Source organism: Lepus europaeus, chromosome 19, assembly GCF_033115175.1.
Source record: "Lepus europaeus isolate LE1 chromosome 19, mLepTim1.pri, whole genome shotgun sequence".
Lineage (NCBI taxonomy): Eukaryota > Metazoa > Chordata > Mammalia > Lagomorpha > Leporidae > Lepus > Lepus europaeus.
In genome coordinates, this window is record NC_084845.1 from 72,372,565 (window position 1) to 72,386,746 (window position 14,182).

Genomic DNA, 14,182 nt, shown 5'->3' on the forward strand with positions numbered 1-14,182 from the left:
GCTGCTGGGGCTGTTTGGGTGAAGCAGATGGGAGGCCCCTCCCTCTGCCTGCCCAGTCACCAGGGCTGGGGACAGGGGTCGAGTCGGGAGAGCTCGGGCACCCACATCAGACACCTGGGAGGAGATCCTGGCTGTTGGATTTTAACTGTTCAGATGTATGGAATCTCCAAGGCGAAGGCCGGACATGCGCAGTATTTTCGAGCAGTTTCGAAGTGTTTATTAGAAGAACAGTTTGTATCTCTTAGGGCCGCAGAGGCCCTTTGCCTGGGCCCAGCTGCTCTCGGTCCTGGCACCAGCCCACCTGTCTTGCAGAGGTGCGCAACTACATCTGTGACGAGTGCGGGCAGACCTTCAAGCAGCGCAAGCACCTCCTGGTACACCAGATGCGCCACTCGGGAGCCAAGCCGCTGCAGTGCGAGGTCTGTGGCTTCCAGTGCAGGCAGCGGGCGTCGCTCAAGTACCACATGACCAAACACAAGGCAGAGACTGAGCTGGACTTCGCCTGCGACCAGTGCGGCCGGCGCTTCGAGAAGGCCCACAACCTCAACGTGCACATGTCCATGGTACATCCGCTGACCCAGACCCAGGACAAGGCCCTGCCCCTGGAGGCAGAGCCGCCGCCCGGGCCACCACACCCCTCTGGGACCATGGAGGGCCAGGCCGTGAAGCCTGAGCCCACCTGAGGACCGATGTGGGCCGCAGGGCCTGTGAGCAGCCTGAAGGCAGCGGGGGTGCAGGGGGCTCCACACGCTCGCTCCCTGGGAACCCATGCTATCTATACCCCCCGACCTCCGCTCCGCGTGTGGGCGTGGGGCCTAGGGGCTGTGCAGAGCTCTCGTAGCCTTTCTGCCCTCTGCTGTGGGACCAGTGGTTTGTTTTCATCCCACACTGTAGTAGCTTGGGCGCCAGACACAGACTATAAACAATCGATCCTTTTCTCCACTAAAGCGATTAAGGAGATTTATAATCCACTTTTTAGTGCAACATGAGCTCCACCTTAGGCTTTAACAAACTGTTTACAAAGGAGCTGGGCTGGTGCACGGTGCTGGGTCCAGTCAGAACAGCTGGGGCTCGCGGTAGAGGCTGGGGTCTGCCACAGTCAGCGGCTGCCTGCCCAGAAGGGCGGTGCTCACCTCGGGGTCCCAGTCTCCACGCCCGGCCAGCAGCTGTGAGAAAACACGTGTTCAGCCCCGCTCGGGGATGCCGAGGGAAGGGGCTCTGGGCCGTGCGTCTGTGTGCCCGTGCCCAGTTTGTCCCGGGGGCCAGACGCCCTCTCACCTCCGCCACGTCTGAGCAGCTCTTCGTCGGACACTGAGGTATGAACTGCAGCAGGAAGTCGCGAGCTTTTGTTAGCAGTTCCACAGGGTTTCCCTAGAGAGCACAGGCGGGGCTGCGGGTCAGAGGGCGCCTGCAACCTGCCCGAACGGCCCTCGGCAGGAGGAGCCTGCCACGATGGGGCGTGCTTGCCTGCTCCTGGAGCTCCCGGCTCCTGCTGGCTGGGGTCACCACGGCGCTCGTCTCCCCATCCACGAAGAGCTGACGCAGCTTCAGGTACATGTCAACAGCGACACGCAGGAAGGCGGCCTCCCTGACTGTGGGGGCGTCCCGCCAGTAGGGGAGGAGGCTGGAGGCCAACAGAGGTGCCACTTGACTGACAGGTAGACAGGTGAGTGGCAGCACAGGGAGGGCACCGGACGCCTGAGCGACCAGCGCCATGCCAGCCTTTCCCGGGGCGGGAGCCTCTGAGTAGGGCCGAGACGCCAGCCCAGCAGGCAGTTACCTGTAGAAGGCGAGCGGCAGCAGCCTGGTGTGCTGGTCCGGGGCCACGCGGAGGAGGTGTCCCAGCCCAGCATCTGCAGTATTGGGGGGTGTCCGTCAGTTCCCTGGCTGTCTGCCCCAATCATTCTTGGGGTTCCCTGGGTGTGGGGGGAAGGTCTGTGCCTGGCTGCAGGTGCAGGGCCCGGTGGAGGAAGGGCCCTGCTTGGAAGGGAGGGTGGGTGATGCCTTCATGCTGGAGTCGGGTCTGGGTAGGCAGACCCCCCCTCTTCACACGCAGGCCTGCTGCTGCTGCCCCAGCTCTGCAATAAACTCTTTTGCTTTTATTTTTTCCTCGATTTGTCCCAGTGAAACCAGAGGTGCTATCAATTTAGCAGGGAGATAAACTAAAAATAGTGTGCAAGGTGCATCCCAGGAGGACCTGTTCTTAACCACCTGCTTGTGAAGAGACCGACAAGCTGCTTCGGCTTCTGGCCACGTCAGAGGGACCCAACGTCCACTTTCCGTGTCAGCACAGGGTCTTACCTGCTTCTGTCAACTGGAAGAGCCCCAGCCAGGGTATCCCCCGCCGCTCCAGACACATGAGGATCTCCGCACAGACATGCAAAGCCTTCCTGGGGTCGGCAGTGCCCTGTGGCCCATGGGAGAAGATGCTGAGGCTGGCTCAGGGCTGACGGAACTTGACGGAGAGCGCCTCTCTTAGTGGGGTGCGTAAAGGAGCCCTCGGTACAGGGGGGCTCTGCCCAGCCCGCTGTGTCCTGTGGCCAATGAACAGAGAAGGAGCCACTCCGTGGCTGATGACCCCACGTCCAAGTGCTGTGACTCAGCTGCCCTCCCCCCCCGCCCGGTACCACCAGACCCAAGAACACCGACTCACGTTTGGGGTCAGCCATGTGGAGAGCAGGCCCATCAAAGAGAAGAAGAAAAGGGAAACCAACAGCTGCAAGTGAAAACGTGTTTCTGTGAACGCCCTGCAGCAGCTCTGCCCCGACCACCGGTACACATCTGGGACCCAGGTCCTGGAAGGGGGCTCGCTCAGAAGTTCCCACTGGGGCCGCGCTGTGGCGCAGTGGGTAAAGCCCCGCCTGAAGCACCAGCATCCCATATGGGCGCCAGTTCTAGTCCTGGCTGCTCCACTTCTGATCCAGCTCTCTGCTGTGGCCTGGAAAAGCAGTAGAAGATGGCCCAAGTCCTTGGGCCCCTGCACCCGCGTGGGAGACCCGGAAGAAGCTCCTGGCTTCAGATCAGTGCAGCTCCAGCTGCCACGGCCACTTGGGGAGTGAACCAGTGGATGGAAGACCTCTCTGTCTCTACCTCTCTATCTCTTTCAAATAAATAAAATAAATCTTTAAAAAAAAATGTTCCCACTTAACCGAGAGCACGTTCCACTGCTGTCAGCTTAGCTAGGAGTCGCTGGGACAGCACTCCTGTGCGCTCAGCAGCATCTGAGCCCTGAAGGCTCTGGCACCACACAAACCCCCTCTAACAAAAACAGCCTTGAGCAATCCCTGCAGAGTTCGTGTGTCAGGATTACCAGAACACTCTGCTGGGAGCGGCTTTTCAGGTCAACTGACGTGGCTGCACGCCCTGGCTCTCAGGCACTGGTGCATCTCCGTGTTCCACGTCTTCCTCAGGAAGCCGTGGCCTGCAGGACGCAATACCCTGGGTGTCCCTACCAGGGAGGTGCCTAGGGCTGGCCTTGACAAGGTGTGGGGGGAGGGGAAGCAGTGGGCAGCCAGGGGCTTTCCAGGGCCCAGCAGCCAACTGGGAGCAGCCACCTCCCACACGTTCTAGGCCCTGCCCATGGGTGCAGCGGGGCTGCCTTTGTCCTCAGGCCCCTGCTCAGTGTGCCCAGTGGCGCACACATCAAGGCTACGGCCACAGGAGCATGGCAGGTACCAGACAGTGGCTGACGTACGCTGGGTTGTGAGCCCAAGAACAAGCACAGAGAACAGAAACGGGAGGTGTTTCACCAGTGAGCTCGAGGGGGAGCCCTAGAAAACCTCTACCTTGGCTTCACTTCCACATGAAGTGACAAGCACTGCACACCTCACGTGTCCTGGAGAACAACTAGAAACCTTGAGGAGAGGCGGGGACACCCACGTCCCACACCCCAGTGCTGCACGGAGCCCACCAGCTTCCTGCCCAAACCGTAGGGTCCCTGCCGACGCCAGTCTTACCTCCTCCCTCTCGCCGCCCAGCTGCTTCAGTCGTGTCCCAGCGTCGTCCTTCCCTGCTTGTGTGAGGGCCACGTGCAGTGCGGCAGCCGAGACCCAGGCAGGGCTGGGTGCAGAGCAAGCACTGTCGGAGGAGAGGAAGCTGGGGAGAGAGACGTCCACACACCTGTGAGCCTCAGGACTGCGCTGCCCCACCCCTAAAGTTTATTTATGTGAGAGGTAGAGTTAGGGGGAGAGACAGGAAAGTCTTCCATGCACTAGTTCACTCCGGAGCTGTGCCGATCGGGAGCCAGGAGCCGCCTCCAGGTCTCCCACATTGGGTACAGGGGCCCAAGGACTTGGGCCACCTCCTGCTGCTTTCCCAGGCCACAGCAGGAGCTGGATCGGAAGTGGAGCAGCCGGGACACAAACTGGTGCCCGTGGGATGCCGGCACTGCAGGTGGTGGCTTTACCCGCTATGCCACAGCTACATGTCTGAGAGGGGAGGCAGGGTCACAGAAACACCCCCAGCTCTCAGGACGTGGCCTGACCTCGGACGCATGTGTGGTGCCGCAGTGGTCACCACTGGGCTGTGCTGGTTACACTCCTGGCTTCCTGCTGACACAAACTTGGAGGGAGCGGATGACGGCTGGGGTGGGGGATGAACCAGCAGATAGAACGTGCGTGCTCTTAAAAAAGGCTGTGAGTTCTCTGAGCAGGCCCTGTGACCAGTCAGGCCTCACAACCGGACAGAGGACAAGGAGGACCCGGTTCTACTGTGGTATCTGATGGCTTAACAGCAGGTTGAGAACCTGGCAGAAAGGCTGGCGCCGCGGCTCAACAGGCTAATCCTCCGCCTTGCAGCGCCGGCACCCCGGGTTCTAGTCCTGGTTGGGGCGCTGGATTCTATCCCGGTTGCCCCTCTTCCAGGCCAGCTCTCTGCTATGGCCCGGGAAGGCAGTGGAGGATGGCCCAAGTGCTTGGGCCCTGCACCTGCACGGGAGACCAGGAGAAGCACCTGGCTCCTGGCTTTGGATCAGCGAGATGCGCCGGCCGCAGCAGCCATTGGAGGGTGAACCAACGGCAAAAAGGAAGACCTTTCTCTCTGTCTGTCTCTCTCTATCCACTCTGTCAAAAAAAAAAAAAAAGGCAGAAAATTAGTGATACAATGCAATTTTTTTTTTTTTTTAATTTTTGACAGGCAGAGTGGACAGTGAGAGAGAGAGAGAAAGGTCTTCCTTTGCCATTGGTTCACCCTCCAATGGCCGCCATGGCCAGCACACTGCAGCCGGCGCACCACGCTGAACCGAAGGCAGGAGCCAGGTGCTTATCCTGGTCTCCCATGGGGTGCAGGGCCCAAGGACTTGGGCCATCCTCCACTGCACTCCTGGGCCATAGCAGAGAGCTGGCCTGGAAGAGGGGCAACCGGGACAGAATCCGGTGCCCCGACCGGGACTAGAACCCAGTGTGCTGGCGCCGCAAGGCGGAGGATTAGCCTATTGAGCCACGGCGCTGGCCCACAATGCAACAGTTTTAAGAACCTTTCAACCACCTCGTCTGTAGGATCAAGTTTGCAGGCAAAGCTGGTGGGGGCCAGCCCTTCCCTCTGCTGACCTGTGAGGGCATAGCAGTCCCCACTGCCCTGGGACAGGAAGGTGTGTCAGTCCCCAGGTTGGGATGGGCTGCGACTCTGCCAGTCCTTGGCCCCCTGCCTGGTCCCCCTGCACTGGTGGGGAGGCGAGACGGCACAGGCCGGCAGAAAAAGCTGAGCTGAAATGGAACTGCTGAGACCAGTCTTCCCAAAACCTTCTTGAGCTCAAACGTGAGCCCGTGGGGCCTGGCTCCTCCCCGCCTCCCTAGGAGCCAGCCCGGCCGCCCACACACTCACTCGCTGGCAAACCTCCGCGCCTCCTGCAGCCTCCGCAGCTCCTGGGGCAGGCAGTCCTGGAAGCATCTGCTCCACTGGGCACACAGCACCGGCTCCAGGCTTGGCCACCACGACTCACGGGGAAGACAACCAGGAAGTAGATAAGGGTGGCTGCACCTGGATGTCCCTAGCTGCCCCAATTATGAGATTCTCGAGAGGCCACGGGGGGCCTGGGCAGATGGCGTGTCACAGCCGGGATCCGGTGGCTCACATTCAGTCACTCTAACTTCCAAAACGCTCTCTTGCGCACCCCACTTAACGCTCAGAGCAATGCCATGCCTCGGGACAGACGGGAAGCCCTCGTCCCCTGAAGCGCTGTGAGTGGGACCCACTCTGCCTGCTGTGGCCTTGGTGGTCCTCCAGGATCCCCTAACAACCGCAAAGCTCATGTACAGTGAATCCGCCCAGATTTGGTACAGCAGGTGGCAGGCACAGACTGCTCGGGCGCTCACCACGACTCCCACAGAAGGCAGCGGCAGGAACCTGGCCACCTCTTCCCCCACACCCACCCCAGAATGGAGGTCAAGCAAGTGTCCCCAAGGGAGGCCACAGATGCAGCAGGAGCTGAGGCAGCTCTCTGCTCCAGCCCCAAGACGTGGCCCACGCATGCTGGGACCACACCCCCGCTCCTTTCCAACACTCCATGGTCTCTGGGCACCCCCGGTGAGGACCGGGAGGGACACGAGGCGGGGGTCCCGGGGGCTGGGGACAGTCCAGGAGACTCGTTCCCCTCACCTGCTGTGGGCTGACACATCCAACTGTGTCTACAACGACTAGGATGGAGACCCAGCTAGAAATGAACGTGGTGACAAGGTGCCACATGGCCACAGGGTCCCTACTCATCCCAAGACCACCCCACAGGACGGCTGAGCCTACCAGAGCAGAGGTCAGAATGATGGGACAGTGGGTTTGGCACTCAGTCAGGGTCAGGTCGGCCACTCGGGCTGGCTCTCTGCTGTGGACGCAGGCAGTCAGCAGCCCCTGCGAGACAGGGCTTCCCGTGGAGCTCAGCAGCCTCCCACCACCCGCGCCCGGGAGAGCCCAGGACCCGACAGACAGCACCCAACAGAAGGTCCGGCCACGGGGTGCCACGGAGACAGCGTACCCTGAAGAAGTGGAGGGTGATGTCGTGGGTCAGGGTGATTCCGTGGGAGAAGTTTCTCTGGAAAACAGTCCCACAGGCCGGCTGGGCGTCAGGAGGGACACGGACACGAGGGCGGCACGCAGGGCCCCTGCTGAGACCGGCAGGAGCCGCGGCCCCAGCAAACCCTTGGCCTGACAGGCTGGCCCCGACACGCGGTCAGAGCGCCTCATCCACCCACTGCTCTGCGCGGGCAGATCCCCCGCCCCTGCAGACAGGGCTGAGGGCGACACCTCCCTGCCGGCCACTTCTCCCCTCTCTGTCCTCGGCTAACCAAGCAGTGCCCCTCAGGAGACAGAAGAAAAACCACGTGGGTACATCTCGTCTCTGCTTTCCTGCTACGGAACTGAGACGGAACCGAGGTTCGGCCGCCTGCCTGTGCACTTTCAGAACTAACTGAAGGTCTTCAGCGGTACAGCGGCGTTAGGCCGGCCCCTCAGTTGCTGAGGCGGTGCAGCACCTCTGCTAGGATCTGGTGAGATCACGATGCACCTTACGAGGGGCTGGTGTGGAAAGGGCCCCTGGCAGCCACAGCCGCGATCTCACCGCAGGGCGCCCGTGCACGCCCAGCTTCTCACCAGGAGCAGGAACGGAGGCAGAATGAGCCGCACGTTCCAGGCTCCAGACTCCCGAGGCCTCGACCCATGGCTGACCCGTGGCACATGGGCCGCCTGTCCCGACTGTGTGCACGGCTCTGCGCCTGTGCATCCGTTCCCTCAGCTCTCTGGGTCCAGCTTCCCACCTGACTCCCATCTCCCTGCTGGAGAGCGCGAGGTCAGGGTGACCCGGAGGCCACAGGGGCCACCCTCGGCTTTCTGCCCGGAGCTCCCGGCACGTTCCCCGTCGACCCGCACGGCACCTACCAACTCAGAGTTGACCAGGTGGAAGAACTCCTCACAGTTGCGGGGGACAGGCTGCTCGGCCTGGATGCTGCCGATGAGAATGGATGGGGGCAGGTGGAGGAGGATCCTTGGAGAGAAGGGGCCGTGTCAGTGATGCAGGCCTCCTTCCCGGGGCTCAGGCGTGGCACCAACGCCCTCCTCGGGACCAGAGGGCCCAGGCTGCAGCCCCCTGTCCCTACCTGGGCCTTTGTGCCCAGCTCCTGCACAGGCAGGGCCCCCGCAGACATGCACAATGTGCTCCCTCCCCCCAAAGACTGTAACACTGGTACAGTAACCATACGGCCACGCTATGGCCTTTAACTGGAAAATTAAACCATTTCATGCTCTTCAAGAAGGGCTGCAGTGAGCAGTGCTGTGGCACAGCGGATAAGGCTGCTGTCTGCAGTGCCAGTATCCCATATGGGTGCTGGTTCGAGTCCTGGCTGCTCCACTTCCGATCCAGCTCTCTGCTACGGCCTGGGAAAGCAGTGGAAGATGGCCCAAGTCCTTGGGTGCCTGCACCCATGTGGGAGACCCGGAAGACGCTCCTGGCTTCAGATTGGCTCAGCTCTGGCCGTTGTGGCCAACTGGGGAGTGAACCATCGGATGGAAGACCTCTCTCTCTGCCTCTACCTTTCTGTAACTCTGTCTTCCAAATTCCAAATAAATTTTTACCACACCCCCCCCCAGGAAAAAAAAAAAAACGGATACATTGAGCATCTTTGAGAGTCAGAGACAGAGCTCCCATGTGCTGCTTCACTTCCCAAAAGCCTGCAATGGCTGGGCTAAAGCTGGGAACCAAGAACTTAATCCACGTTTGCACAGGGGTGACAGGAGCCACCTCCCAGGGTCTGCATCACCAGGAACCTGGCACAGGAGCCAGAGCGGGAGTCAAGCCCAGGCCCTCCAGTGTGGGGCAGTGGTCAAACGCCCACGTCCAGTTTTCCTTATTCTGACTACATCTTCAAGTACAGGATTCCCGGGGCCACGGCGAAGACTTAATCCACAGCCAGATCTGCTCCCCATGAGACCCCCTGGGGAGCCGAGCGCGGCCCAGCGTGCAGTGGGGGGACGCGGAGGGGTGCTGCTGGCCAGGCCCGGCTGTGTTACCGTTTGCACAGAAGCAGCTCCTGCTCTCTCTCCAGTCTGGCAGCCACGTCCCCACTGCTCGCCAGAGTCTGCAGCCTGCTGCGGAAGACTGCGTAGAGGAAGTGGCCCTGAGACGGGGCGTGGCCAGGGGGGACGGCTGGGCCCTGCTGCAGTTCCAGGTCAACGGCCAGCTCCTGAGAAACAAGGCCAAGACGTTTGTCCACCTCTGGCTTCCGAGCGATCACAAGCCCAGACGTACAGGCAGGACCCCTGCGAGGCCCCACTGGACACCCTGCGAGGCCCCACTGGACACCCCGAGAGGCCCCACTGGACACCTGCGAGGCCCCACTGGACACCCCGAGAGGCCCCACTGGACACCTGCGAGGCCCCACTGGACACCCCGAGAGGCCCCACTGAACACCTGCGAGGCCCCACTGGACACCCCGAGAGGCCCCACTGGACACCTGCGAGGCCCCACTGGACACCCCGAGAGGCCCCACTGGACATCCCCAGAGGCCCCACTGGACACCTGCGAGGCCCCACTGGACACCCTGAGAGGCCCCACTGGACACCTGCGAGGCCCCACTGGACATCCCCAGAGGCCCCACTGAACACCTGCGAGGGAGGCCCCACTGGACACCCCGAGAGGCCCCACTGGACACCCCGAGAGGTGCATTTGGGAAAGAGGAGAAAGGAGTGGGACGAGCTTTTTAACTGGGAGTCAATTTTCATAGGGGAAAGTACATGGAGTGCACAGATCCAGCTACAGGTAAGCCTGCACCCCTCCCACTTCCGGGGTCCCTGTGGGCATGTGTGAAGGGCAGGGACGGCTCAGTGCGGCCCCCACTTTCCCGGGCTGGCTGCTGCTCTCAGCCCCATCAGCACCGTGTGGCCACTCCTCTCAGGAGGGCTCAGCCAGGGCCGGGCAGGCATCCACTGTCACAACCCGTGAGCGTCCTTCCCTCTGCAACATTTCCATGGACTCTTTTTTTTAATGATGCTTACAGTTCTGAAGAGTTTACATGCCAAAGGTTGTTCCATCTGCTCAAAATAATTGTGAATTCTACTTTAGAAGTGCACTCAAGGCCGGCATTGTGGCATAGCAGGTAAAGCCGCCGCCTACAATGCTGGCATCCCAAATGACACCCACTTCCCACTTCCCATCCAGCCCCCTGCTGTGGCCTGGAAAAGCAGTGAAAAACGGCCCAAGTGCTTGGGCCCTGCACCCACGTGGGAGACCTGGAGGAAGCTCTTGGCTCCTGGCTTTGGCCCAGCCCAGCCCTGGTCATTACGGCTCTCTGGGGAGTGACCCAGCAGATAGAAGATCTCTCTCTCTCTCTCTAATTCTGCCTTTCAAATAAAATAAATAAATCTTTAAAAAAAAAGAAAAGGAAAAGAAAAAAATGCATTCAAATCCTGCAAGCAGAGGAGCTGGGGACTCGGACCAGGCGCTCCCGCACGGGACCAGGCGCTCCCACACGGGACCAGGCGCTCCCGCACGGGACCAGGCGCCCCCGCACGGGACCAGGCGCCCCCGCACGGGACCAGGCGCTCCCGCACGGGACCAGGCGCTCCCGCACGGGACCAGGGACCAGGTGCTCCCGCACGGGACCAGGCGCCCCCGCACGGGACCAGGCGCCCCCGCACGGGACCAGGCGCCCCCGCACGGGACCAGGCGCTCCCGCACGGGACCAGGCGCTCCCACACGGGACGCAGGGGTCCAAGTGGCATCTTAACCCCATGCCACATACCCACCCCATCCTTTTTATCTTTCAAAGGATTAAAAAAATATTTGTTTATTTGAAAGGCAGAGTTACAGAGAAAGAGAGAGCTCTTCCATCTGCTGGTTCACTCTTCAAATGGCCGCAATGGCCTGGGCTGGGCCAGGCTGAAGCCAGAGTCACGAGCTTCTTCCGGGTCTCCCCCGCAGGTGCAGGGGCCCAAGGACTGTGGCCATCTTCCACTGCTTTCCCAGGAGCATTAGCAGGGAGCTGGATAGGAAGTGGAGCAACCGGGACTTGAACCGGCACCCACTTGAGATGCTGCATTGCAGGAGGCGACAGCACTGGTCCCATGTCCTCCTCTTTTAAATATACCACCGCCAACCCTTCTCTTCTGCGAACGAGCCTGAGTTTGAGTCTGGCAGAGGGGACATCACAGCTACTCAAAACCTATGCTGCCAGGCCAGTGTGTCGGCAGCCTCCTCGGCCACCTCGCTGGGAGCCCAGTGTGGGGCCCGTGAGCAGGCTCTGAGCACCCTGGCAGGTGCTGTGTCTGCCCAGACGTGCTACCTCTTCTGGAGGCTTCCAAGGAGCTCCTCAGCAGTGCACTCACCACTCCCCAGTGTGCGCAGCTCCGGGAGGGGGAGCGGCAGTGCGCATGGAGCCCGACTACGGACGGGCGGAGAAGTGGCCAAGCTGTGGGGAAGCAGGGACAGCAGCAGGGGACGGACAAGCCAGCCAGCCTCTCTGTGGGGGAGAGGGACCCCCGGGCAGGGCGTGGGCGGAGCACGAGCCTGCCGGAGCCTGAGGAGGCCTGGCTCCAGCAGGACGCATACAGCAGGCACTCGGTGGGCAGCAGACCCAGTGTCCACCCAGTGCGACCCGAGCCCACGTGTCGTCATAGCCGACCTGGTGCAACCCGAGCCCATGTGTCGTCATGGCCCACCCGGTGCGACCCGAGCCCGCGTGCCGTCACGGCCGACCCGGTGCGACCCGAGCCCGCATGCCGTCACGGCTGACCGGGTGCGACCCGAGCCAGCACGCAGGCTGCGGCTGCCTCCCTGGCTCTCTCCTTTGACATCCAGGGAGGATGGCTGAGGATGGCTGGGGTTCAAGCAGCAGGGCCTCTACCACCCGGGCAGGACACCTGCTGAGCCCCTGACTCGGAGCCCCTCTACTACGGGCATTTGGGGAATAAACTAACGGATCAGAGCTCTCTCGCAATTTAATAAAAAAAGATGAGGGGTCGGGCTCTCGCCCTGGGTCTTTCTCTGGGCAAAGCATTCACATCAGTGAGTAGATATTCCCAGTGTAACTGCCCCCCGATGCCCACCCCCACCTGTCTCCTTCAGTGGTGCTCCAAGAACAGCTACAGGAATCCCACACGCGTGACCACGGTGACTGAGGCACTGCAGTCCCCCCAGGGGGCAGACGGGGTTTGTATGGTCACATGCAGGCAGGAGGTCACCTCGCTCCGAGCCAGAGCTCACCCGGCAGGCCTGGGCAGAGCAGGGACGCCCCTGCAGCACTCCCCTCTCGCTGTGGGGACCCCAGACACTGCACTGCTCACACCCGTCAGCACCCAGAGCCCAGTGGGGCAGCCGAGGTCCCCAGAGCCGGCACCTTCTTAGGCTCCTACGTGCCCCAGAGCGGGGAGACGCCACAGCGCCACAGCTTGTGTCTGCATTGACACGCTGTGGTGTCCACCCTGACAGCGGTCGGGAACGTGCTGGGAACAGAGGGGTCTCAGCAGCGGCCCCACCTCACCTGCAGCCTGGACAGAACATCCCGATTCCCGGTGCGGCCACCGAGGGCAGAGCTTCCCCGGCTGAAACACAAACACAGCGGAGGCGCCCTCAGTGCTCCTGCGGTGCTGGGGCGACAGGCAAGGAGTCGACACCACAGCCTAAGCACCGGCAACCCAGACAACTCTGCCTTTGGAATAAATAAATCTTTAAAAAATAGTACTATAAAGAATACTTCGGGACACATTTAACCAAAGAGGCCTAAGACTTATACACTGAAAATTATAAAATGATATTGGAAGAACTTGTAAGACAGACGCAAGTAAACGAAGACAACTCAAGACCACGCACAGGCAGACTTCCTGTGCTAGGACTACTTAACAGCGCGACTACCAGCTGGCCCTCACGCCGGGGTCCAGCTGACCAAGACACAGTTGTTCCCTGTGACAATCGACACCCGGGAACAACACCAGACTCAGGCAGCGGGCCCGCTGGAAGACACGCCCACACTCACGGAACCACCATGATGGAAAGCAGGATGCTCCCAGCGCTGGCACCACTGACCTCCGGCAGAAGTCCATCAGTACGCCGACGAGAACCGTGCACGCCACCTCCAGGTCTCCGTCGCAGCCCCCGGCAGCAGAGGGCTCCGGGAGGTAACGCTGGTAGATCGCCCACTGGTGGAAGTCCTGTCTGCAAGAGCAGACAACAGCGTCAGCTCTGAGAAATGCTCCACCTCCCCGAGGTCGGCCGGGTGCACCGGGACGGTTGGGACCAACGGCCTGGGACCTCAGCGTGAGGATGGGGCTGCTGGCCCAGTCTCAGTGGCAACCTCCGTGACCCAGGCAGGCGGTCGGCAGATCAGCTCAGTGCCGAGTGTGCGTCCGACAAGTCACCCTGGGACGCCTGAACCACCCATAGGCCCCCGAAGAAGCCGGTGTGCAGACTAGGCCACCGAGCAGCCGCAGACAGGGGCAGCTCTGTGTCAGCAAAGGTCGCAACGACACCGCGACCAGCAACGCCGTGAGCCGTGTCCGCAGAGAGCGCCAGGAGGGGCTGAGGAAGCAAGGTGATAGAGGGGTGTCCTCACCCTCATCGCCCCGATTTGTCAGGACACAAGCGAGACATGCGGAACCCAACAGAAAGTAAGGCATCCCGGGAACACCTCTAAACACAATCTCAAGCTAACAGGGACTTGCAGGGCTAAGAAATGGTCATTAAAGGGGCAGGTGCTGTGGCGTAGCGGGTAAAGCCGCCGCCTACAGGGCTGGCATCCCACATGGGCACCGGCTCCAGTCCTGGCTTCTCCACTTCCGACCCAGCTCCTGCTATGGCCTGGGAAAGCAGTGGAGGATGGCCCAAGTCCCTGGGCCCCTGCACCCACATGGGAGACCAGGAGGAAGCTCCTGGCTCCTAACTTTGGATCAGCGCAGCTCCCGCCTTTGTGGTCACTTGGGGAGTGAACCAACGGATGAAGACCTCTCTCTCTCTCTGTAACTCTTTCTAATAAATAAATAAATCTTTTTAAAAAAGAAAAAAGAAATGGTCATTATGCCTTACACCAGAAAGCAGCCCCGCTCTGGTGCAGGTTAAGCCCGTGATCGCGACACTGGCATCCCCTACCCGGGAGCTGGTCTGAGTCACAGCTGCCCTGCTTCTGATCCAGCTCCCTGCTGATGTGCCTGGGAAGACAGCAGAGGACGGCCCAAGTGCCGCGGCCCCTGCTTCCCGTATGGAAGACCCAGG

General features: G+C 61.2%; 2 protein-coding genes across 4 annotated transcripts in view; one reads left to right on the plus strand and one right to left on the minus strand.

The window, feature by feature from the left end:
* ZNF276 (zinc finger protein 276) overlaps positions 1–3,149 on the plus strand; it is a 45,378-nt gene extending 42,229 nt beyond the window's left edge. For all 3 annotated transcript variants that reach the window (XM_062177880.1, XM_062177881.1, XM_062177882.1), the window contains one exon: positions 313–3,149. In XM_062177880.1, coding sequence (XP_062033864.1) covers positions 313–683 — 371 coding nt within the window. In that variant the 3' untranslated portion in view covers positions 684–3,149. The remainder of the gene's footprint in view (positions 1–312) is intronic.
* Positions 967–14,182, minus strand: part of FANCA (FA complementation group A) — a 48,244-nt gene continuing 35,028 nt past the window's right edge. Inside the window, exons 29-42 of the mRNA XM_062176057.1 lie at positions 13,001–13,129; positions 12,459–12,519; positions 8,992–9,164; positions 7,864–7,969; positions 6,965–7,021; positions 6,736–6,840; positions 5,821–5,933; positions 3,957–4,095; positions 2,654–2,716; positions 2,302–2,407; positions 1,781–1,853; positions 1,468–1,624; positions 1,279–1,371; positions 967–1,166 (exon numbers count right to left, since the gene is read on the minus strand). Coding sequence (XP_062032041.1) covers positions 1,056–1,166; positions 1,279–1,371; positions 1,468–1,624; positions 1,781–1,853; positions 2,302–2,407; positions 2,654–2,716; positions 3,957–4,095; positions 5,821–5,933; positions 6,736–6,840; positions 6,965–7,021; positions 7,864–7,969; positions 8,992–9,164; positions 12,459–12,519; positions 13,001–13,129 — 1,486 coding nt within the window. The 3' untranslated portion in view covers positions 967–1,055. The remainder of the gene's footprint in view (positions 1,167–1,278; positions 1,372–1,467; positions 1,625–1,780; positions 1,854–2,301; positions 2,408–2,653; positions 2,717–3,956; positions 4,096–5,820; positions 5,934–6,735; positions 6,841–6,964; positions 7,022–7,863; positions 7,970–8,991; positions 9,165–12,458; positions 12,520–13,000; positions 13,130–14,182) is intronic.